Here is a 27,288-nt window from a genome sequence, read left to right as displayed (position 1 = left end):
TCCTTCGCCATGCATAATAGATTCCGTAAAGTATTGTATATGAAGATAATGGTAATTAAATGGCAACGCAATTACGAGTATTGTGTAAGAACAAGTGAAGAATCTGTAAAAATATTGTAAAATGTAGTTTGTATAACTATATACATATATATGTATATGTATGACCACATACTAAGTTATGCCTGTAATAAATATATTTGTATAGCAGGCATAGTCTATTACGTGGTCATAGATAAACTGTACCTCAGTTAAGTGTTCAGAATATATATATATATATATATTCTGAACATATATATATATATATAGCTAGCTCTCCCGGCAAACGTTGTTTTGCTTATAATAAAAAAAAAATTAAGGGTGGACTACCCCTAGCATTTAGGGGGATGAAAAATAGATGTTGGCCGATTCTCAGGCCTACTCAACACGCTCACAAAATTTCATGAGAATCGGTCAAGCCGTTTCGGAGGAGTATGGAAACGAAAACTGTGACACGAGAATTTTATATATAAGATATAACTCAAAGGTGACTGACATAGTGATCTATCAACGCACAGCCCAAACCACTGGACGGATCGGGCTGAAATTTGGCATGCAGGTAGATGTTATGCCTACGTCATAACATCTACCTGCATGCCAAATTTCAGCCGTTTCGGATGAATATGGGAACGAAAACTGTGACACGAGAATTTTATATATAAGATATTAATATGTTTATAGTAAGAAACCTTCTATTCCCTTGTGTTTGACTATACATTAAAGAATTTTACTCTTAAAATAAATATATGCTAACTACAGCGATCTCTGCATAAATTTTTAATTACACTCTTTGTAACATTCATAATTATAATGACTATTTTAAACACTACCAAAGACTTCTTTTCGTACGGCCTCCACAGTCCGCCTAATATTTAAGTATCTATTATTTTCCAGCATCGTTTTTGTTGACCAATATTATACTTATTGACAGACAATTAAACACGTCAGTCGTTCTACTCAAATTACGACTTGTTGTTTGTCACATTTTTGTACCAAATGAACATGGCCTTTGTGTTTTAATAGTGCCTGTCAGAGCAACCTTCGGGTCTTCATTAGTCGTGACGATAGACTAACTACGACAATATGGCCCTTGTCCACATGTAAATGAGCCGAAATGTATAATAATCCGGGACAATTGACGCAACGCCATCTATTCCCAAGCTAAGCAGAGCTTGTATGTGTACTAGTAGTAGAAATATAGGAGCGATGTATCCCCCGTTCAAATTTGTTCTGTTTTTTTTTTATTTGGGATCAGCAACCCCTAGAATAGAATAGAATAGAATAGAAAATAGAGATTAGAGCAGACCAGTCCACACAAGCAGCACCCGTTCACGAGTATGACGGATTAATATAACCGCACTATTGCGGTATTTTTTATAATGATTGATAATGGAATCTGCGCTAACGGTATACGCTGGCGGGGCACCAGTGGAGGATGATAAGATGAGCATGAGGTCATGTTAACCCATCGTGACAAATTCACCAGTAATTTAACATGATGGTTTCCAGGGAGAACCAATTGGGTTATTAATCCACATTAGTAACAAATTCCTTCGCCATGCATAATAGATTCCGTAAAGTATTGTATATGAAGATAATGGTAATTAAATGGCAGCGCAATTACGAGTATTGTGTAAGAACAAGTGAAGAATCTATAACTATATACATATATATGTATATATGTATGACCACATACTAAGCTATGCCTGCAATAAATATAAATAGCAGGCATAGTCTATTAAGTGGTTATAGATAAACTGTACCTCAGTTAAGTGTTCAGAATATATATATATATACTAGCTGTCCCGGCAAACGTTGTTTTGCTTAAAATTAGGGGTGGACTACCCCTAACATTTAGGGGGATGAAAAAAAGATGTCCTATTTCAGACCTACTCAATACGCTCACAAAATTTCATGAGAATCGGTCAAGCCGTTTCGGAGGAGTATGGGAACGAAAACTGTGACACGAGAATTTTATATATAAGATATATAAATCAAACGTGAATGACTGACATAGTGATCTATCAACGCACAGCCCAAACCACTGGACGGATCGGGCTGAAATTTGGCATGCAGGTACATGTTATGCCTACGTCATAACATCTACCTGCATGCCAAATTTCAGCCGTTTCGGATGAATATGGGAACGAAATCTGTGACACGAGAATTTTATATATAAGATATTAATATGTTTATAGTAAGAAACCTTCTATTCCCTTGTGTTTGACTATACATTAAAGAATTTTACTCTTAAAATAAATATATGCTAACTACACCGATCGTTGCATTAATTTTTAATTACACTCTTTGTAACATTCATAATTATAATGACTATTTTAAATAATACCAAAGACTTCTTTTCGTACGGCCTCTACAGTCCGCCTAATATTTAAGTACCTATTATTTTCCAGCATCGTTTTTGTTGACCAATATTATACTTATTGACAGACAATTATACACGTCAGTCGTTCTGCTCAAATTACGACTTGTCATTGTCACATTTTTGTACCAAATGAACATGGGCTTTGTGTTTTAATAGTGCCTGTCAGAGCAACCTTCGGGTCTTCATTAGTCGTGACGATAGATTAACTACGACAATATGGCCCTTGTCCACATGTAAATGAGCCGAAATGTATAATAATCCGGGACAATTGACGCAGCGCCATCTATTCCCAAGCTAAGCAGAGCTTGTATGTGTACTAGTAGTAGAAATACAGGAGCGATATATCCCCCGTTCAATTCACGGGGGGGAACGGGGATTGAAATTACGACGACCTGAGCCGAGGTTCGAACCCCTAGCGGTGCCCTCAGACTAAAGTCGTATCCGTCAGACAGAAGCTGCTTGTTGTATGCGTATTATTAGTATAAATACAAGATCGATCCCCCGTCCAATTCAAACGGAGATTGAAATTACGACGGCCTGAGCCGAGGTTCGAACCCCTAGCGGTGCCCTCAGACTAAAGTCATTTGTAATCTATACATATAAATAAAATCGGACTGTCTGTTTGTAATAATGAAATAACCGTTTTTTACTACACGCATATGAATATAAATACGGCAAAATATAATTTTTTACAATATTTGTCTGTCTGTTTGTTCCGGCTAATCTCTGAAATGGCTGGACCGATTTTGACGGGACTTTTATTGGTAGATAGTTGATGTAATAAGCAGTAACTTAGGCTACTTTTATTTTAGAAAAATAAAGTTAAATTCCACCCGGACGAAATCGCGTGTACAGCTAGTTGGTATATAAATTATTTATGTATCTATCTATAGAAATGCATAGATGTTTTTTTGTATATGCATACATGCATATATATATGTACCTGTCCCGTCTACATTACGCCACTAAGGAGCAGGACATTGTCGATTATATTCGTACCAAGAGTAACCTGACATTGAGGGTAACGCAGCTGAAGTCGAGTCACAACGCGAGTTTCAAAGCGTTTGTGGCCCTGGTCCCCACCGACTTGCTGCCCACCTTCATGAAAGAGGACTACTGGCCGAAAGGTGTGGTATATCGGCGCTACCGTGGCAGATTGCCGTCTTCAGTGCCGTGATCACACAGACAATATCAATGTATTAGTTTTTAAATATTATATTATATGTATGTTAGTCTATAAGGTATTTATAATATGGGCCTAGTTGCCTGAAATAAATGAATAAATAAATAAAAATACAATATATATATATATATAGAACTGATACAAACATACAATTTATGAGTGAGTCTGTACCTTCCCTTCGCACTTAGCCATGTTGTATTCAAATACACGTAGTGACACGTTGACATATCAAGTGTACATTCACGACGTCGACTGACATCGCTTGACCCCATTTATGTTGACAGTCGTGAAGATATATTGTTATTATTATTATAAACTAGCTGTATCCGCGACTTCGTCCGCGTGGAATTTAACTGTATTTTTCTAAAATAAAAGTAGCCTAAGTTACTCCTTATTGTATTAGCTACCTGCCAAAAAAAGTCCCGTCAGAATCACATTTCAGAGATTAGCCGGAATAAACAGACAGACAGACAGACAGAAATTGTAAATAATGTTATTTTGGTGTATATACCGTATTTATATTCATATGCATGTTGTAAAAAACGGTTATATCAATTTTACAAACAGACACTCCAACTTTATTTATATGTATAGATAACACATTTGACGGCCTTGGTTGCCTAATGGTTTAGCACCGCTTTAATTGTCGCGAGTTCGATTCCTCGCACGGTACAAATATTTGTATTTTGAATATGATTACTTATGTCTATTTGAATGTTTGCTATGTATATTATGTATTTAAAAAAATGTATCTAAATATTCTATCAGTTGTCTAGTACCCATAACACAAGCTCTGCTTATCTTAGGAGCAGATGGCGTTGTATATGTATAGTCCAAGGATATTATTATTATTATAAGCGCGTAGTGTCTCGAAGGCCAGTGTGTCCCGAAATATAGAATAGAATAGAATAATATTTATTACAATCACACATCACAACACAACAATGACGATGCTCACAGCAGCATATAAATCATTATAATATATAAATAGAAATAATAAATACAATACAAATCATTAAGAGAGAAAAAAAATGAAATAAAAAAAAAAGCGAACAAGAAAATCAAACAGAAGAAAATAATATATATAAACACATATACCAAAATCAATATGACGAATGATTGCAAATTAATACTCATTACAAATGATGTCATATCACAAAAAAACCTATTAATACAATTATGTGATTGTCCTAATTGTATCGCATTTGTTCGTAGGTTAGAGCACTGGCATGGCGTACTACCGGTGCGGTCCCACGGCCATCGGGAGCCGGACGTCGTGGGGTCCGGTCTCATCACCGGACACCGTGGACTTTGACAGGCCGCTGAGCGGGAACTTTGATAGGATCTTCAACGCTTTCGAGAGGACCAACGCGTTCGAGTACGTCCGGAATACATTCGAGGGGAGTAAAGCGGAGGAACGCCACGTGGGCCATGGAGATATAGTTGTTAATCGTAAGATGAGCAGTAGCTTCGAGCGAGCAGATTGCGCGCTGGCTGCGCAGACTCCCATTTCGGAGGATGAAGACTTCTACCGGGAGAAGATTTTGTACTCGCAGGCGAGGCAACTCTTCCCCTTGCAAGAGGATCTGGCCGATTGGATCAATAAGACAGTCGGTAAGTGAATCTAACTCTTAAAGCTATCAGTATATTGTTGAGTTTTGATTGAAACCGTAAATTTAATGATTTTAGTCAGTAAGAAAGATTTAAAAACTTTTTGTGTGCTGTGTTATAACAAAATACTATATATATACTAGCTTTTGCCCGCGGCTTCGCTCACGTTATATATCCCCTTAGGGGTGGAATTTATCAAAATCCTTTCTTAGGGGATGCATACGTCATAGTAGCTTTATGGATGCAACGTCTCAACCCGATCGGTTTAAAATTGACAAAGTTTCATACAAACTTTCATCACCTATGTTATCCCCTTGGGGGTAGAATTAATCAAAATCCTTTCTTAGCGGATGCCTACGTTATAACATCTTCCTGCATGCCAAATTTCAGCCCGATTCGTCCAGTGGTTTGGGCTGTGAGTTGATAGATCACTATGTCAGTCACCTTTGAGTTACATATATTTAGATTTATATTTCTTGTTGATTGTACATTAATGAAAATATGGATAACAAATTAGGTAGGTTCGTTTCTGCCATGTTGAGTTCAAATAAACTAAGCGATGAATTTTGTGACCACCTACGTCAATAATTGATAATGGCTGACCACTATTGCTTGTAGGGACTGGTCTGCTCCGATAAATTTGACTAATTTATTTTGTTACTCAACTTGGCTCTATATGACGCTGTGTGAATTGTCCTGAGATTATTATTATTATTATTATGGTTGACAAATAAGAAAAATAGAAAATACCCCGACCGATACAAACAAACATAGTCATGAATACAAATGTTTGTGCCGTGCGAGGAATCGAACCCGCGACCATCGGACGTAAAGCAGTGTGCCAGACCGCGAGATCACCGAGGTTGTCTATGACTATGATATTTGGCAGTTTGTATTCATACAAAGTCTTAAAATTGTAATTCTTTATCTGAAAGAGCAACACGCTATTTTTTATTCGTTCTTCTTTATAAATCAATCTGAGCAATATTTATTTGAAATAGCAACACAACAGTTTCTCGCTCATACTTCCTATGATGAGTTTCCTTTACGAATGTGCGGTAGAATAAAAAAAACTATTTCGGAACCGCTTCTATGAATTTTTATTTCTTTTTAAATTTAGGGACTAGTTAATTTCAATAAAGATTATTTCTATTCTATTCTCTTCTACTACCCTATCTGGAATAACAGGTATGAAAACTCATAAAAGTAGTTTACTTAAAAGAGCAACACGCAAGTTTCTTGCTCGTTCTTCTTGTGATGAAACAGCTTTCCGAATGGAAAGCTGTTTCATCACAAGATCATCATCTCATGACTATTCAAACGTGCTTCAATCTAAGTTTATTTGAATGAATGATATTCTATTTCTATTTCTACTGCGGAAACTAAATTTGTAATATTGTAACCGACCGGACACTACACACTAGTGGCTATGTACGTAACACTATTATCTTGTTTTCAACCTGAATTTCAATAACCGCGGTAACTTAACTTATTGTGTAGTGAAATTATGCACGAATTGTATATGTTAGATGTTATCTGTGTTGGGTAAGTGTGTGGCGTGCAAATTGCGATTTTACGAGTTTCTCCGACTTTACATTGTGGAGTTGCGGTCAGTGATGCCAGTTCGTGGGTTTTCCACAATTTTGGGGTAATTGCTGTGGCGATGCTGCAAATTTCTGAGGAACAAATGTGTGGCATTTGTAAACGGAAATATTTGATGACTTGTGACGGTTTGTGACAAGTGCCCAAACCTATTGTAGTATAAAGACAGACTAAAAAGTCATCAGTTTTGCTAACCAATCGAAGTAATAAAAAAAAAATAAAAAAAATTACCACCATTTACTTACCAATATTAAATAACCACAGCTCACCAATATTTTATACCAATAATTACCCTAAATATTATTTTTTTTGCGTCGCTTGTTATCTTGTTCTTAAGAAAAAACAAGAACTGAAGAAATGATGGAGTTCTTCAGATCTTAGTTTTTTTTAATTCTGAGCTATTTTAGACATAATTTTGGGGAATAGAATCTTGTTTTTTTTTTTTAATTTTAGGGGGCTAGCAGACAGTCATCTGGCGACACTGTAAGTTCGGGTTGTGGTCAACGTGCTGTACCGGCTTCGTGCGGTATATGCTCATCTACAAACGAGACTATCTTTCCGATTATTATCTTAGATATGCCTTTAAAACTTGTACTGTTTTTTTATGTTACCGGTATATTTGAAGATGATGGTAATATTATACAAACGACCATTAACTATGTTGAAACTAGGGGCTTTAATTAATAAGCCCGTTGCTCGCAATTTTCATTATAAACTTATATAAATCTACAATTGTACTGTTATTAAGTACAAATTGAGATACTACCCAAAAAGGTCCACATTATGCAGGTACAAAATCCTTACTCCTTACTAATATTATAAATGCGAAAGTAACTCTGTCTGTCTGTCTCGCTTTCAGGCCAAAACTATAGAACCGATTTAAAAGAAATTTGGTACACAGATAGTCTAGAACCTGAGAAAGGACATTGATAGAACCTGACAACGACAGGCTATTTTTTAATTCGAAAAAAGGGTTGTATGGGGTTGAAAGGGGAGCAGAAAAGTTACATGGATGTAACGTCAATTTATGCGGACTGAGTCGCTGGCACATCTAGTACCTCATAAATTCAAAAAATTGCTTAAACTGTCATTTCAATACAAACACAGGCCGTTACTTGGCACATCCTTATTAGTTTTTTTTAATGGTGCACCAGTTTTCGCTAACGGTTTACGCTGGCGGGGTACCAGTGGAGGATGACAAAATGGGCATAGAGTCATGTCATTTAGGCCATCTTGGCAAACGGCAATTTGCCAGAAACCATCGTGGTTTCCAGGTGGAGCCGCAAGGAGGACAATCTGACATGTGACCAATAACCCCAATGCTAGCAATTGGGTTATTGGTCCACAGTACCACAGATAATATAATATTACATACAGTACTAAAATTCCCCTTCCCCTCTTTGAAAAATATAGTATCTAGTCAAAATATTTTTTACGGAATTAATATTCAAATTCAAAATGTATAAATGATACATATAGGACATTTTAGCTATTTAGGAACGTCAATTTTTTTTTTTTTGTAAAATGTAGGTACTTTTAAACTATTGAATAATATTTAAATTCAAAATCATTTATACATATAGGACATTTTAGCCGCTTATGAACGTCTTATTTTTTTGTAAAATACCTACTTTTAAACGATTGAAAACATTGTTTTTTTTACATAATTTGCTCTCAGTTCGTCAACAGAGATCGTGCTTTACTACTCTATGTGTAAATAGTAACAATAGCCCATGATTTAGAGTCGATTGTATCATCGGTCCATATACGCTATGTTTTTATGCGCCGGCGCACATAACCGACACCAATCTTGGACCGCGTGGGCGCAGCCAATGAATGGATCCCGATAAACAAGTTTTTGCTATACCAGTGCCTCTAATCTATACATATAAATAAAATTGTAGTGTCTGTTTGTAACATTGAAATAACCGTTTTTTACTACACACATATGAATATAAATACGGTACATACACCAAAATAATGTTTTTTACAATTTTTGTCTGTCTGTCTGTTCCGGCTAATCTCTGAAATGGGCGGACCGATTTTGACGGGACTTTTTTTTGGCAGGTAACTGATGTAATAAGGAGTAACTTAGGCTACTTTTATTTTATAAAAATAAAGTTAAATTCCACGCGGACGAAGTCGCGGGAACAGCTAGTCTATACTAATATTATAAAGAGGAAAGATTTGTATTTTTGTGTGTATGTATGTATGTTTGGAATGAATAAACTCAAAAACTACTTTGTCGATTCTAAAAATTCTTTCACCATTAGAAAGCTACTTTCAATAACATAAGTATACAACGTTATCATGTACGTGGCCCAACATCGTTTCAGGACTTAAAAACAGTTGATGGAATAGAATAGAATAGAATAGAAAATCATTTATTCAAATATACTGACATTGAAGCACTTTTGAATAGTCATCACATTTTTTTTAATCTACCACTCATTCGGAAAGCTGTCTCATCACAAGAAGAACGAGCGAGAAACTTGCGTGTTGCTCTTTTAAATAATTTTATTCTTACTTTACAATTTAAGTTTAAGTATGTGAATACAAACTACCGATTAGCACTAATTCAATTAAATAATCAAATAGAAAAAATATTGAATACACAACAACTGGTTAAACAATTAATAAGAGGAAATCAGTCATAGTTATTAGAGCAGACCACTACCTACAAGCAGCATCCGTTCACGAGTATGACGGATATGAATTGTTAAAGAAACATACAAAGCCGCTTACCGAGATAGAGGTTTATTATTGAAGATCAGATAAAAATGTAAAAATGAAAATGTAAAGATGAAAATGAAGCCGGGACGGACCGATAGTTGATGATAAATTACTTAAAGTTAATTTTTGTGTTAGAAACAATTAAACGATTAATTCGTTACGCAGCCGTAATGAGGTGTATTTGGAATTTTTGACAGTTCCAAAGTGTTTATAATGATATTCATTAATAATTTCTATTGCATTAAAAAATGTTAAATAGTAATGATTATGAACAATAATTAGATACCTTCCAATAGATTTACCTTTTATCTGAGTAATAAAATAGAATAGAAAATCTTTTATTTAAATAAACTTAATTTAAGCATTTCTGAATAGTCGTAACAAGAAGAACGAGAAAGAAACTTGCGTGTTGCTTGCTTGCTTTGCTCACCGCCGCCTCTTCTTATAAGTTTCTTGCTTATTCTTCTTGTGATGAGACAGCTTTCCGAATAAGCGGTAGATTTAAAAAAATGTTGACTATTCAAAAGTGCTTAAATTAAGTTTATTTGAATAAATGATTTTCTATTCTATTCTATTCTATTCTATTCTAATAAAACTATTTTCAAGTCTTGCGACCGACCTGTCACTGTAGTGACGCCTACTCGAAATAACTTCCACACGGATGCAAACAATTTTAATGCGAACGAAGCAAATGCTAAAGTACAGCTAAAGTAAATGTAAATATTAGATTTAAAAGTTTTAAAGCGGATTGCATCATGGCAGGACTCTCCTTCTATGAATAGAATAGAATAGAATAGAAAATCATTTATTCAAATAAACTTAATTTAAGCACTTTTGAATAGTCATAACAATTTGTTTTTTATCTACCACCACTACCACTATGGTGACTGGAAGCGCTAAATACTGTTTTTTTATCGGACTAGTCTAATGCTGTTGGCCGCAGCTGGCCTTTACAGCTTCACCGGACGATAGGGGGCGAGTGCAGATGGCACTCCAAACCAAAGGAGCTTATGGAGCGGCTGAAGATCAACTCCCGCCTGATAGATACGACTTTAGTTTGAAGGCACTGCTAGGGGTTCATACCTCGGCTCAGGCCGATCGATCGGAGGGGACTAAATTCTGAACAAAGTAATCACCGTATAGTCTCTATACGGTTAGTCGTTATAATACCATATAGTATTTGTATAGAAATTATTTTAATTATATGATGGCAATAGTTTTCATGTTCGGGATTTTCATTTAATGTTAGACATAGACACCTATATAAATACCTATGCATTGTAAATAACTGGATTAAAAAAAAAAAGTAATTCAATTGAGTTTCTTGCCAGTTCTTCTCAATTGGATCTATATACCGAACTGGACGGTAGGGGAAAAAATTCTAAAGTAAAAACTTGACGTTCATAAGCGGCTAAAATGTTCTACATGAATAAATGATTTTTGAATTTTGAATTTTTTGAATTTTGATGTACCAACTCATTCACATCCCTGTGGCACATGATTTATTCACACTTACCGTTTGCATTTTACGTTTATAATTTAACTAACTACCCGACCCGGCTTTGTACATGTATGTATTATATAATAAACCTTCCTCATGAATCACTCTACCTATTAGTAGAAGTTTCTAGATTAAAATCCGTTGCGTAGTTTAAAAGATATAAGCGATCAGACACCGGAAGTGACTTCATTTTATACTGTGTAAAGAAGTTTATGTTATTTTTATAACATTTTTGTACATTATTATCTTTATAGCATTAAAATCTGTCGGCAAACAGTTTGCTTTTCGATAAAAACAGAGAGTGCAGATTGCAATCTATTTCTATTTCTATTTTTCTATCATGATATCTTAGTCCTCCACAAGAGATACAACGCCCATCGACGAATTTAAAACTTCGAGTTAAAGACTTAAATTGCTTTCAGCAATAAGGCCGCCTAATTGTAACGATGCTTGTTGTTCTTTAAAATATTGTTTACTATCTACTCGTCCCGGTTTCGCCCGTATGTACATGTATTATACATATAAACCTTCCTCTTGAATCACTCTATCTATTAAAAAAAACCGCTTCAAAATCTGTTGCGTAGTTTTAAAGATTTAAGCATACATAGGGACGGACAGACAGCGACAGCGACTTTATTTTATACTATGTAATGATGCCTTTTTATTTACTGGATTACAAATAAAGTATATCGAAGAGCATAGTATCTTAGTCCTCCGCGAACAGATACGATATTACAAATTTTATGACATCCGTGTTCCATCATGTAGGCCAGATTGTATGCCACTCCAGTTAAAACTACCTTTCGCTCTACACGGCTTGTTCAACCTTCTAACAGTAACAGTAAGTCCAATTCTGCAGAATGTTATTGTCATAGCGCTGTAAGTGAAGCAGAACAGTGCGTGTGTATGCATGCGTTACATACCAGCGTGTTAGTAAACAAAGTGGACGGTACAATTAGGGTTGCCGCTTTTGTTTTGCAGTCAAAACACATTGGTTTCTATAGGCAAGAAAGAAAAGTACATAGTAATTATTTTTAAACTTTCGTGTTTAATATACATTATTTATGTTATTAAAAAAGAAACTTAACACGAACAATTTTATGGCAAATAAAGGTATTTACCTTTCTCGACGTTTCGACTGGAGTAACAGTGATATCAATGTCAAACGAACTTTCGTTGAACAATCTAATGACGGTAGATGAAAAAACTGCTGTGACCTATCTACATTGACATCGCTGTTACTCCAGTCAGCTCGTGACCACGGCTAGTGAAGTAAAAACCTTCATTTGCTATAAAATTCGTTCGTGTTAAGACCCGGTTAATAATGTAAATAAAGTATTTAGTAACAAAATAAAGTACAATTTATTTTTCTTTATTATTATATTTAAAAACATATTTTTATTGTTTTTTTGCAGTTTTGTACCAAATTAGTATCTCTACTAAATAATTGCACAGCATCTTTACATATATATATTTATGTCTATAGTTAAATTAAAATAAATAATGATAAGATCGATTCAGTCAGCACCAATCGATAAATATCGTTTAATGAGACATACTACTAAACTTTTCAAAATCCCAAAGAAATCAAATCATGCGAAATAATGTATTTTCGTGTACTTTATTATTCACCTAAAATATAGAGTACAACTACTTGAAATAACGTACAATACTTTATTATAAAGCACGGCATATGGCAACCCTAGGTGCAATCCGCTTGATCGGCGACGCGACGCGGCGCGGCCGGTACGAGAATGATGCGCACGCGCATATCCCGAGTTCGTCGCACTGACACAATGCACTCTCCATAATTAGCTTTGATCTAGCGATCAATTGATTTTAGTTTACACAAGTACAATTAACTAATTCGTTAATCTATACTAATATAGTAGAATAAACAATGTCAACTTCCTTATAGTAATATGTATTCACACAAAATTCCTATAAATGTATATAATTATATAACACGTTTAATTTTTTTTATAAATTACCAATAGGTACCAATTTTTTTTGTAAAGTCTTGTTAATGTGTAACGTATCCATCGCTGTTACTCCAGTCAGCTCGTGACCACGGCTAGTGCAACCTAGTCGAAACGTCGAGAGAGGTAAATACCTTTATTTGCCATAAAATTATTCGTGTTAAGACCCGGTTAATAATTTAAATAATGTATATTAAACACGAAAGTTTAAAATTAACTAATAAATGATGATCCACAGGTAACAGTTTTGTCGTCTACAGATAAAAATATATCTACAGTATGTGATGTATGGCACGGCAAAGATGACACTCTATTAATAGAGAGAGGCCGTGATGGCGGCGAGTTGCATGCCCCTCCCCAGATCAGACTAGACGCCATTAATATTTGAACATGGGGGATTGCTGTACATCAAGTCGAAATTATGTACAAATAAAACCTTTTTAACAATTCGCGTGAAAGCAATAGTTTGTAATTTATTTATTCATCCATCATCATTGGATGGATGGGCGAAATGAGGTACAAATATTTGTCCCGTGCGAGGAAAGGAACCCGCGACCATTGCTCCATCGTCAAAATCTATGTAAATACTTTTATTGCAATAAGAACTGTATGGCAACACTCAAACGTCTGTCTACCCATCTTGGGTTACAGTCGTGAAGGTAAACAGGAAGTGACGTCATCCAAGTTGCTAGTTATATGGTACATAACTTTAACATTAGTGTCGAAGTCAGTGCTAAATCAGCTTACTTACTAGGACATGTGCGTTATGAGATCCCGCTATATCCTGACCCTTAAACCACGGGGCAACGCATGCAGCCATTAAAATTATAATTTCAATAAATAACGTTAAATATCCGTTGCGCCTCGTTAACAAACCATTGGGGGAAGGTATTCTTAGTTCTACACCGAATATTCGTACTCTCACACATGTTAATTGTAGCGGAATTAAACAAAATAATATAAAACCATCGAGTAGCTTTTGTTGTTTTACGTTTTCCATTCACACAGGATAAGAGTAGAAAATGATAGTCAGTAGTCCTGCTTGTTTTATATAACTACATACTTACATCACTAGTGTCCACTAGTGATGTAGGTGGGGTGAACCACCCTAACAGGGGGGAAAGGGGTATGTTAGTAATGTGAACTAAGGATCTTATTGCTAGCAATGTACCATGTCAGGTTGACCTCCACGCGGTTCCCCTTGGAAATCGTGATGAATTCTTGGTGAATTTATCACGATGGGCTGACTGACCTGACCTCATGCTCATCTTATCATCCTCCACTGGTGCCCTGCCAGCGTAAACCATTAGGGTGCACCATTCCATTATAATTTTGTGGAGTCTCAGTATTAGTATGTAATATTATATTATCTGTGGTATTAGTATATTTCTAGATTATTGATATTTGTATAGTTGCTGTTTTTATTTTTATTATTTTTAATTTTGTTTCTTTTTTTTTAGGACCTTATTGTTATAACAATAAGGTCTTAAAAAAGTATATATAAGTTATCACTATTATTATTATTAATGTATGTATTGCATACGTTTTATTCCTTGCTGAGTGCATTGGTATTGTACTGTAATACTCACTGAGAGCATGTAATTTTATAAGTAAACAATCCATAAAAAAACTATCCTAACATCGTTCATTTGCGGCCTTTTATTGGCGAGGAACTATCTAGAAGTTCACTAGTGATGTATGTACTTGGTACTTGAAGTTTTCTATAAAATAAACAAGAAGAGAGCGCACGATCGGCACACTTCTTGCCTATGTCCTTGTCGGACCTGTATCGATTATTGGTTATTTATTTTGTAATACATCGATATTGAACGATAACGTGTAAAAAAGCTCGCCCCGGAGGACCGGTTGTTAGCCGCCGTCTTTCTCCTGCGAAGGTTATCGAATACCATACTCGATTAATTGATATTACCTTTGCATCCATAGTTGAATTTACTGCTTCATAAATTCATTACTGCACATTAGTGTTGTGCTTTTTATTCAGAGTAAGGTTTTGTGTTGCAATAGTTTTTTTCTGGTATGATAATGGAATGGTGCACCCGCCTGCCACTATTTGCTTAAATATATTGTGGTTCAATCGGAAAATGTGTTTTTGTTATGTTATTGGACTGGCAAAACTATCGGCTCACCTGATGGTAGGTGGTAACCGTCGCTTATATACATGAACTGCGATACCACTCATGCGTTTCTATTCCACAGGACTAAGATATCAGAATCCTTTCTATTCTAATCACATGCTACAATCTGTATCCTATTCCTAAAAAGTTAAATTTGGTTCTAGGGTTTTTTTTATGTATTTATTTATTTTTTTATTAAGGGTTTTGGGCTATTACTCGTTGCTTTAGATATGTAGCATTGCGTATGTCTATTGTGCTCGCCCCTTTTTAGAGATCGTTGCGTAGATCTGTCAGGGACATAAATTGAAGGACATTCATAATAGCGATAGTTTTTATCTCCTTAGGAATGGGGTATCACATGTAAAAATCCCTATTTACGAAAATTAACGGAAGGAAGAGTACCAAATTTCGCACAGTCATAGATTATATAGCGAAAGAGAGAAATTTCTAATATTTTTTTTTAATTATGCATAAAAGTACACTAATTCAATAACAAAAAAACATTACACACACTACCATGTATTTGACATATTCACATATGTATATATATGTGTGTGTGAATATATACTCTTTTGTTTTTTGTTATAGCCTGTGGTCAAATTGAGAATAGATTAATATTATTTGTCTGTAGTCTTACTGAATGTTAAACTAATTATGGTCAAATTTAGACCACTGTTAAAGATAATTTTCAGAGATTTTTTTCATAACTTTTATTGATATATTAATAGAAGGATATAGTGACTAATTAGCCAGTTAAATGCACAAGGTTACAAGATCGTTGTCTACAGTGTAATGAAGCAATTAGTATGTGCATTGAGTGAGGCAGAGTGTCGGCGAGGTCTGGGCCGTAGGTCGGCCTTTGGGATGCATCATGCATGCATGCATTTTTTTGATAACATAGGGGACAAACGAGCATGCGGCTCACCTGATGGTAAGTGATCACCGTCGCCCATGAGCACCCGCAACACCAGGGGAATTGCAAGTACGTTGTCGGCCTTTTAAAAAGGAATAACCTCTTTTCTTAATGGTTTCTATATCGTATCGGTTCGGGAATACCATTGCTGGAAGGTGAGTCCACACACAATGTGATTAAAAGTTAAAACGCGTTGGATAAAATAATCTTTATCATATACATTTATAACTATATCAAATATTTTTATATACAGTTAGGACCTGGCGTTTAAATATGTAATGATTTTATTGACAGCCTTGGTGATCTAGTGGTATAAAATACAGTTCTACTTCCGATAGTCTCAGGTTAGATTCCTCGCACTGTACAAACATTTGTATTATAATTTTTCCGTTTATTGATAATAAGATTTAAATCAGAAATTCACTGCAATTCACTACGATATACGTCAATTTGTGTCTTGGCTAGTTTAGATTGTGAAATAACTGAATTACTGGAGTTGGTTTCGCCAAATAAGAGAGGACAACCGGCGCCGCCTGCGGACTCATGAATTATGGAGAACTTGAATGCAAGTCGGCTTCTGCAACGCACCGCCATGTGGGGAATGTCAACAACGAGGCACAACTAAACGAAATAATAATAATAATAATCTCAAGACAATTTACACAGCGCCATCTAGTCCCAAGTTAAGCTAGCTAAAACTTGTGTTATAGGTATTAGATAACTGACACAAATACATAGATATTGTTCTTCGTAAATACTTACATATTATATTTTCATATTTCATATTTCGTTTATGACCAATGTAAAAAACTTCTTTACATATATGGCAAGTCATAAGATACAGTAATTCATATTTATACAAATTCAATTCAATTACAATTACATTAATAAATAAAATTACATTAATTAACAAAATTACATTTTTAAATAAAATTATATTAATCAATAAAATTACATTTATTATTAACTAATAACATAATATGTTCCGTAGTCACAATTACGACATAATTATATTTAGGTCTAAATACTCGCTAATATTATAAAAAGGATGTTTTTCAAAAAATGATCTTATTTCAGTTTTGAGTTGTTTTAGGAATTCTCTTATTTGCACAGTTAGTTTATTATACATTTTGATTTTTATACTAGTGCCTTGTTTAAAAGTTTTACCAAGTCTTGTTTTAGGTAACTGTATATTGCCTTTATTACGCGTATGGTATACATAGAAAACATCCAGACCGATACAAACAATCATACTCATGAATAGAAATATTTGTGTCGTGCGGGAATCGAATCCGCTACCATCGGATGTAGATTTATGATATTTTTCAATGCGATCTTCAACGTGTTAAACTGCATTACGTGCAGTGCACGTGATAACGGTGACGCGGCGCGCTCGTGCGCTCATCACCACCGTTAGATAACCGCCATTATCCGCTCGTTCAGTTTTATTGGCGTCATTATGTTTTTCTGTGCTTACACGCTCTGAGAACGTCGTGCCACTCGTGCCCTAGTGATACACTACCCTTTTTTTATCCTGTGGAAAAAACAAAAGACCGTTTCCCCCGCCAGTGGCATGACTAGATTTAGGGATTCTCACGCACTAAAAAACTACACGGTGGTTCTACGAGGGACATTGCCGGAGTCGCGAGGTCGCGCTGACGTTTTTCCACGACTCCGGCGGTGTTGGCCCTTCCTGTCACTATCCCTGCACTATCTGGTGTAGGGCGTCCTATCAACGAGATGGGGCCTGCCCTACACCAGATAGTGCAGGCCCCATCTCGTTGATAGGACGACCTATTTCACCCTATTCAATTATGGAAGCGGTTGGATATACCCTCTATAATATACTCCGGGGCGATTTAGTTGGAGCGCTGCCTTCCTCTAGGTGAGCACCCTGAGCCCAGTGGGGGATAGACGTGGGGCAAAGAATATTATTATTATTGTTATTTAAGTACTCCTGTTAGAGACAAATATTGCTGGTCCCTTAGTCAGTATAAAGCAAACAAAATCCTTTTACAAACTACAACAACAACCTTTGTTATCGCTTACTATAAAAAAGGAGTTGCAAATTGGCTGACTGCCAGTTCTCATTTGATGAATACGTTTATGGACGCCATGCCACTACCACAGCTTGGGTGGTCACTATAATTGCTTATTTATTTCAAAATTCTTTATTTAGGTAACACAATTTTTAATAATAATGTTACTAGAATAAATCATTTTAAAATTTTTATCGACTCCAACATTATATCTTCTAAATGTATATAACTCAAAGGTGACTGACGTAGTGATCTATCAACGCACAGTCCAAACCACTGGACGGATCGGGCTGAAATTTGGCATGCAGGTAGATGTTATGACGTAGGCATCCGCAAAGAAAGGATTTTGATTAATTCTACCCCCAAAGGGATAAAATAGGGGATGAAAGTTTGTCAATTTTAAACCGATCGGGCTGAGACTTTGCATACATAAAGCTACTATGACGTAGCCATCCGCTAAGAAAGGATTTTCATAAATTCCACCCCTAAGAGGATAAATTAACACGAGCGAAGCCGCGGGCAAAAGCTAGTCTGGGTATATGTCTATCATTTTTGTAGAACGGTTGTGTATAACCCACAATATAGTAGAATCAAATAAAACTAAATAAATTTCTTTATATACATATAGACATAAACTAAATTAAATAACGTTAATAGATTAACTTTAAAGGGAATTATAGTTGTGTTTATTTACTTATTTTAAACTAAATCTGTTGCCTAGGCCAAGGCATAACAGCTAGCATAAGTTATCTATGCTAAAAATGAGTAGTTTAACAATCAGATCTTGCTCCGAAACATATAAAAAACATTACTATTGGTGATCTAAATAACACACGTACAACTCTAGAAAATCATAAAATGTAAGATTGTATATTTAGTATTTGTGACAAGTTGGTAATATGGAATAGAATAGAATAGAATAGAAAATCATTTATTCAAATAAACTTAATTTAAGCACTTTTGAATAGTCATAATATTTTTTTTATCTACCGCTCGTTCGGAAAGCTGTCTCATCACAAGAAGAACGAGCAAGAAACTTGTGTGTTGCTCTTTTAAATGGATTGGAAATTAATTGACATCTTTAATTGATATCTTTACTTTCTTACTAATACTATAAATGCAGAAGTAAATCTGTCTGTCTATCTCCCTTTCGCGCCCAAACTACTGAACCGATTTTTTATGATATTTACTGAACCGAGTTATTTAGTACACAGATAGTCCAGATCCAGAGAAACGGCATAGGCTACTTTCTAATGCAACCCCTACCAACCCATTGTTGTTAGGGGTTGTAAGGGAAGATGAAAGTTCGCATTACATTAAATATAAATAAATAAGACATTCGAAGTTTGTAAAAATGTTACCCTTACGGGGTAAATTAAAATAAGGATCAAAGTTTGTATCGTGTATATATTGTATGTATGGAGTATCGTCATTTTTTAAGCTAGAACGGTGAAACATTTTTCTTTGGTTTAGATTATTGAATATTGTTTCTTTATTTTGGTCTAGGTCGTAATAACACGAGGACGAAGTCGCAGGCACTGCTAGTTATCTATAAATCTACAGAGTAGAACATGTGACAGTGTTCCAAAGATACTAACAGCGTTAGTCAATTGTATTGTCTCCTAATGCTCATATATCATTAAAATAGAAACTAAATACAATCACGCACACAACAAACGGCAAGATTTAGCAATGATCAGTACAATAATTACTTCCTAAACAGGACTTGTGAACTTTCACGACACGACGCTCGCTCGGCGCCGGCCGGGATTGAACCCGGGTCGCTCCGGTGACCCTGCGGCCTAGTGAGACGGCGCCGGCCGCGATCCGCCCTTTCTACATTTAATCATACAATGAAATGAACATTAATATCGCGGTATTGCAGACTTAAGTAGTTTGAACTGTAGCGAGCAACTAATGAACTACGTATATACATACTTATAAACAGTGAGAAAATACGAAATTTCATGTATTTTTCATAATCTTATATCTATTTCCCCTTTTTACAAAAAATACGTGGACGAAGGGTTTCACTTCGCACACTTATACTTTATAAAGAAAAGGAGTGCAAATTATGGATAAAAAGTAAATTGAATTAGTGCTAATTGATAGTTTGCATTCACACACTTAAACTTAGAAATGTAAAGTAACAATAAAATTATTTAAAAGAGCAACACACCAGTTTCATGCTCGTTCTTCTTGTGATGAGACAGCTTTCCGAATGAGCAGTAGATTAAAAAAATACGTATGACTATTCAAAAGTGCTTCAATGTAAGTTTATTTGAATAAATGTTTTTCTATTCTATTCTTTCTATTGAATCAATATGATAATGGAATGGTACACCTGTGCTGTCGGTTCACGCTGGCGAGGCACCTATAGAGAGTGATAAGGTGAGATGAGCAAATTCACCAGGAATTTAACGGAATGGTTTCCAGGGGGAACGGTGTGAAGACCTAACATGACACATTGCTGGCAATATATCATCAGGGTTCCTAATCTACTTCTAATACCTTAACCCTTAAAATAGAGGATTTTAAGAGTAATTAATCATGTTGGTAAGCTAGCTTAATTCGAGTTTAAAAACTGTTTATTGTTGCAGGCATCACGTACTTGACTGGTGAAAACTTCTTGGACGTGCTGGACAATGGTGCGGAGCTGTGTCAGCTGGCTGCCGTCATACATGATAAAGCTCGAGATGCCCTCGACCAAGGGCTCATTGTTGGGGTAAGAATTTAACTATTGTTTTTTCGAATTTTAATGCTATTGGCCACATCTGGCCTTTACAGTTTCACCGAACGATAGGGGCGAGTACAGATGGCACTCCAAACCAAGGAAGGACTTATGGAATGGCAAAAGGCCAACTCTTGCCTGACGGATACGACTTTAGTCTGAGAGCACCGCTAGGGGTACGAACCTCGTCTCGGGCCGTCGTAATTTCGATCGCTGTTTGAATTAGACGGGATGTCGTTATACATTCATTTGTTGTATGTCACCATCATTCTCATGTTTTGTTTATTCGCGAGCTAGTCATGGTATAAAGTTCTTAGTGAACACTCTAATTCATCTACTTCATCATCAAGTAGCTTGCTGTTCAAGCTATGTGTTGGTCCTCAGGAATGACAACTTCTGTAATGTTTTTAATTCTTTATGAGGTTGCTCGTTTCCATCAGCTGCTGCCTTCCGCTTCTCGCATTCTGGTTACATATAAAAATATACATCATTAATTAAAATTTACTTACGCCTTACGTATGTTCTGTTAGTTTCCTAGTTAAAATCATGGTCTGTGAAGGTGCATTTTTCAATTTGAACGGTACGATGGCAAACAAGCAAGATATTTTAATGAAGGCCTCTGACCATAAATGGAGAAATTAATTAGTCGGCAAGTTCATTAATTAGTTTTGTGATTAATTCAATGATTAATTTTTTATCCTCAGCCGGTGCCACAGATTCGCGGCCGGTGCTGGCAGCGTGCGGCGCGACGCAGTTTTTTTTCTCGTGACAACACCGAGAACTTCATCACGTTCTGCCGCGAGTTGGGGGTGCACGAGAACTTGCTGTTTGAAAGCGATGACCTTGGTGTGTTGCTATTTTAAAATTTGTAACCAAAACAAAGAGGAATGAGTAAGGGGACAAATATCAGCATGGGTGATGATGATGTAATACCAGCCGATTTCGGCCATGGCGACTCTCTTCAACTCCGATTTTGCCATTGATGTGCTCGTATGTGGCCAGTTTTGTTTATAAATTAGAAATTAAAAATAATCTTTATTCAAATAAACTTAATATAAGCACTTTTGAATAGTCAAGTTTTTTTTTATTCTACTGCTTATTCGGAATGCAGATTCATCACAAGAAGAATAAGCAAGAAACTTGTGTGTTGCTTTTTTAAATAAATATCCTCGCATATTACTGGCATGAGAGCACACCACATAGATACACACACAGAGAGCACATAATTATATCTCACAACCAGAGAAAGACGACGATTATATATTGTCAGTTCATGTACTATTAACTTATGATAATAAAGTTATATATACGACCATTTTTAAATAGAAACTCTGTTACAAAGTGTAGTGTGGTTTGAAAGGGATGTAGGTTTTTCTTTATTATATCAGGCTCTACCATCTATCTACCTTCATGACAAATTTAATGCAAGCCCTTCAGCTTTGAAAACATAATATTAAATTATATAAATATAAAATTCGCAAGAAACTTTCCTGTCATGACACATTGGAAGCTTTTAATGGACATAAATTTTGCACTACGCATAATGTCGTTTACATCTTGTTCAACCAACTTTAAAAACTGTACTTTCTTCCGTATGTCACCTTAGGTTTTTTTCTATTAGAACCGATTTCATTTTTGTTGAGAGTTTCATTTGATCTTATATAAATTTTATTATCAACAACATATATACCCTAGTTTTTTACTAAATTTTGTTTACTAAATTTTGTCTTTTTATCTTTAGTACTCCACAACCAACCGCGCCAAGTGATTTTGTGCCTCCTGGAGGTGGCGCGGCTGGCGACCAAGTTCAACATTGAACCACCTGGACTGGTGCAGCTTGAGAAGGAGATCGCGATGGAGGAACGCGACTCTGGTCTAGATTCGGCCATGTCAGGCGCCGCCTGGCAGTTCAGGGATGCCTCGCCTGTCCCTCAATTGGAGAAGTATGCTAACCATACATTAACCATAATGACATATTGACATTTTCTAACTGATTACTTTTTTAATGTATTATTATATTATATAACAGTATTTATATTTAAAACCTTTTTGTTTCAGATCAATCAAAGAGCCACCATCTTCACCAGAACCTAATGACAGTAAGTTTCAAACAATTTATGGAGTAGTTTTTTTTGGAAAATTTTCAATGCTGTTGGCCGCAGCTGGCCTTTTATTCATCTTCATTAGACGATAGAAGGCGAATGCAGATGGCACTCCAAACCCTGGAAGGACTTATGTAGCGAGTGAAGGCTTAACTCCTGCTTGACAGATATGACTTTATTCTAAGGGCACTGCTCCAATTCAAACGGGGTTCGTACCTCGACTCAGGCCGTCGTAATTTCGATCCCCGTTTTGAATTGGACGGGGGCTCAATCGGAGGGGGCATGGAATACCTACTGTATATAAAAGATTCTTGGAGCATGGACCTAAATCATTTTTTTTAAATTACGTATTGTTATTGTTTCCACAGCTCAACTATCTGTACCAGACAACGTAGATACAGAAAGCACCAAATCTGAAGGGACAGTGGGCAGCACAGACTCTGATGTGCCGCTGAAACCAACCAACGAACTAGATAAAAGGGTATGTTCCAATGTTTCAATTCACCCTCACCTGTCTGTCTATGTTCCTACACACGATATTGAAATTCAGTTACTTGAAGTAGCTATAAACAAAAATGATGCTTATATTAGCGTAGTTACTATTAGCCCCACCCTTTATAAAGATCTCTTACCTATGCCTAACAGTTCTTTGTACCTTGTAGAATTAGCCAGCTGAAAAATGCTAGTCTTACACATACATACTATAGACTTGAAAAGAATACGAGCTGAGTTTCTTGTCAGTTCTTCTCATCTCGAAAGCATTCCGAACTGATATCATAAGAATCTGTAATAGACCTACATGAATAAATATATTTTGACTGATTTGATGCGTATTACTGTATACCTGCACCGTGATGCCAGAGGAATTGAGTGTTGTCATTCAGAAGTCAAAACTCATCAATGCCTTACCATATTTATTTATGTACAGGTGCAACTGGTTACTCGGCTGATGGAACGCGGATGCAACTGCAACTCTGGAAAGTGCTCCAAACTCCTCAAGGTGAAAAAGGTTGGCGAGGGTCGTTACAACATCGCCGGACGAAATGTTTTCATAAGGGTGAGTAGATATTATTATTCAACACAAAAAAAACTCTGTAGACGTAAATATATATTATCACCATCTCCCTAAGATGCACAGTAACTAATGGAAGATTAGTCCTTAATTTAAATGTGTGGAGATGGTATAAATGGTGGTAATATCTTTTAATCCTCAGAGGCGACTAGGACAACCAACATTCTAGGTACAGGTTACATGCCGCCTCGTTAATATTGTAATAGTACGTAGTAATTCCTCTCGTACGGAATGAGATCCATGCCCAATAGTGGGATGTCCTTTGATCATTACAAATGTAATGTAATTTTATATGAGTTATCTCTTAAATCATGAACATGTCGTCTTTATTTTCAGTTGCTGAAAGGTCGTCACATGATGGTCCGCGTGGGCGGCGGCTGGGACACGCTCGAGCACTTCCTGTCGCGGCATGAGCCCTGCCAGGTGCGCCTCGTCACGCAGGGCCGTAAGGGCAACGTGCTGCCCGTGACGCTCCCAACCACTGACACTGAGGACAACCAGAGGCTGTCTCCCATCGCTCGCAAACCGAGTACCATATCACCGGCTAGCAGCAAAACCTCACTTGCTAGCAAGGAGCCATCTATCGCCGGCACCGTTTCACCTGTAGATAGTAAAGCTTCCTCTATAAGTGGCAAAATATCACCAATAGAAATCAAAAGCGGTAGAAACACTCGCGCGTCTAGTAAAGCTAGTAGCGGTAAAAGCTCTCCACTCCAGGAAGGCCGTAAAACTTCAACGCCAATTAAACCTGTGACAGCCAGAAATTTAAGGTCCGCTTTAACGTTACCTTTGAAATCGGACTCTGTCGATGGTGGACTGCAAAAACCAGTAACACCACGCACTAGAAAACAATCAGCACCCTCTAGCTTTAGCACTCCGAACACACCAACCGGTAGATCGCTTAGAACTCCTCCCTCGGAACACAGGAAGTCGCTCACTTCTACAACTTTGACGAACGCACCAAAGAAATCGCGAAGTATGAGTTTGGCCGTCGCACAAAAAGAAGAAAAGAAGCCATTCTGCGGCACGGACAGATTGAATCAAGCAAAGAAGAACAGGAGCTCAAGTGCTGCGACTACGCCGACTGAAACTGCCACTTCGATCGCGCGGAAAATGCGCAGCCAAAGTCTCGCGTCGACCCCCGTCAACGAGCCGCGCAAGACATTCTCAGGATCAAATGGTTACGCAAAGAAAACGAGGAGCATGAGCCTGGCGACTCCAGTGGAGTACGCCAGGCCACTGAACAAGAGCATATCGGTGACGCTGAACGGAGCTCTGACTCAGGCCGCTATAGAGGAAAGCATCAGGCTCTCATTAGCAGCGACCATAGCCGACGACCCGTCGCCCAAGAAGCCGTTTCTGCACATAAAAGCCAAATATAGGAGTCCTCCGCCGCGTGAAGTGCCACCCAGATAATTTATAATCGTAACATTCCTCATTCCATGAGTTTTAATATTTGACATATTTAGGTAGGACACGTCACGTGTTATTATGTTGCAAATTAGAAATGATACCTATAACCTATTATATTTCATTAGTGGGCATTATAATTGCGTACTGTCTAATCCGATGCGGTTTTGGGGCAGATAATAATTGCAAAGATACACATTTTTCGACTAGCTTTTGCCCGCGGCATCGCTCGCGTTAATTTATCCCCTTAGTGGTGGAATTTATCAAAATCCTTTCTTAGGGGATGCCTACGTCATAACATCTACCTGCATGCTAAATTTCAGCCCGATCCGTCCAGTGGTTTGGGCTGTGCGTTGATAGATCAGTATGTCAGTCACCTTTGAGTCATATATATTTAGATTTAGCATCGTCACAACGTAATGTGTCTACATTTAGGTATCGCTAACATGAAATACGAGTTCAATTAACGTGATCGTCTACAAATAACGTGTAAGCATCATTTAGATCTCCTAAGAAATCTCGTCGACAATTATAAGCATGTGAACACTTAATTTAAACCACACATTCATACACCCCACGGGGGACTAGTCATAATGAATTGTTTTTGTAAGAATATAATGTTATTAATTAAATATTATTATAATTTAATACTTTCCCAATTGCAATAATACGAATATTGTGTAATTTAATTGTATTATATATCTGTATAAGCATTTTGTAAGTATTTACTTGATAATTTATATTTGGGCGGAGTAATATCTTTATATAATCCTGAGCCATAATCATTTCTCGTTAATTTTTTCAACATACAATTAGGAATTATAATTTAATTTTCACTTTAATCGTCATGTTTGCTGTATTGTTATCAATTAACTATATATTCTTGATTGCACTATATAACAATATAACTTAGTCGATAGTGTCGAGTGGCCTCACAGCGATCTGTACGGTACAAATATGATATCCACACATATATTTTGATACGAAACATTAGAAAATATTTTTGCACACTCATTACATAGATAACGTTAGATAGATACAGAAATAGTGACCTAATTAGATGTAGGTGTGAGAGGTACGTGGAACATATCGTCGGTTAAATAGAAAAATGGTACTATTCAAAATGTACATTTTTTACAAGATAAGAATTTAAAGTTTTTTTAATTTATTTAAATTATTTTTTCCTTTAAGGTTTTAACAAAAATGTACACAGTATATATCATTTTAAAAGTATTCAGTTAAAGATTAAGACGGCGTGGTTAATTTTTTAATTATAAAATGGGGCAATGTATGCTACAAATTTTGAAAAATGACATTTTTCTATTTAATCGAATAAGAGTATATCATCTAATAAAATAATGAATACAAAAGAAACCCCAATTAATAATGGTAAGGGATGCGACCGAAGCGATGCTTACTGTTCCACTGTTTCAAGAAATGATAATATCAACGAAATATGAAAGTTCAAATATTTTCTCAATAAGGATATTATTACACTACTTAACTTTTTCGTGTCTATACGATTCGATGCTATGAAACTCGGGCTATTTATCGATATAATGACTAACTTCGGATACACGTCGATGTATCGAGATAGAGTCATTGCGTCAGTAATCGAGAATCGAAGTGAGTTACATAGCGTCGTATCGCCTCGAGCTTCACTTTTCGACTTGACTTTATATTCGTGTAACTGCCAATTTATTTACATTTTACGATACGATTGTGCCAACAGTTTTTAATAATTATGTATGGTTGATAATAAACTTTTTAATATTCTCATTATGCAGTTTTTTTTAATATAGATACTTTATTGTACTTGTTAAATAAAGATACAGAGATGTGAGCAGGAGTGAGCTTT

The 27,288-nt window shown here is 36.2% G+C and overlaps 1 protein-coding gene across 1 annotated transcript in view; it reads left to right on the top strand.

Annotated features, from left to right (window-relative positions):
* The window catches only part of LOC131845215 (GAS2-like protein 3), a 136,948-nt gene extending 109,769 nt beyond the window's left edge, over positions 1-27,179 (top strand). The window contains exons 3-10 of the mRNA XM_059194259.1: positions 4,818-5,216; positions 20,716-20,840; positions 21,551-21,692; positions 22,588-22,789; positions 22,905-22,945; positions 23,317-23,429; positions 23,877-24,005; positions 24,357-27,179. Of these exons, the coding sequence (XP_059050242.1) occupies positions 4,832-5,216; positions 20,716-20,840; positions 21,551-21,692; positions 22,588-22,789; positions 22,905-22,945; positions 23,317-23,429; positions 23,877-24,005; positions 24,357-25,436 (2,217 nt within the window). The 5' untranslated portion in view covers positions 4,818-4,831 and the 3' untranslated portion in view covers positions 25,437-27,179. The remainder of the gene's footprint in view (positions 1-4,817; positions 5,217-20,715; positions 20,841-21,550; positions 21,693-22,587; positions 22,790-22,904; positions 22,946-23,316; positions 23,430-23,876; positions 24,006-24,356) is intronic.
* Positions 27,180-27,288: the final 109 nt, after the last annotated feature.

The sequence above is a fragment of the Achroia grisella genome, unplaced genomic scaffold (genome assembly GCF_030625045.1).
Source record: "Achroia grisella isolate CSIRO2021 unplaced genomic scaffold, CSIRO_AGI_Agris_v1 utg460, whole genome shotgun sequence".
Classification (NCBI taxonomy): Eukaryota; Metazoa; Arthropoda; class Insecta; order Lepidoptera; family Pyralidae; genus Achroia; species Achroia grisella.
The sequence above is the reverse complement of the archived record's forward strand: the minus strand, read 5'-3'. Positions and strand labels throughout refer to the sequence as shown.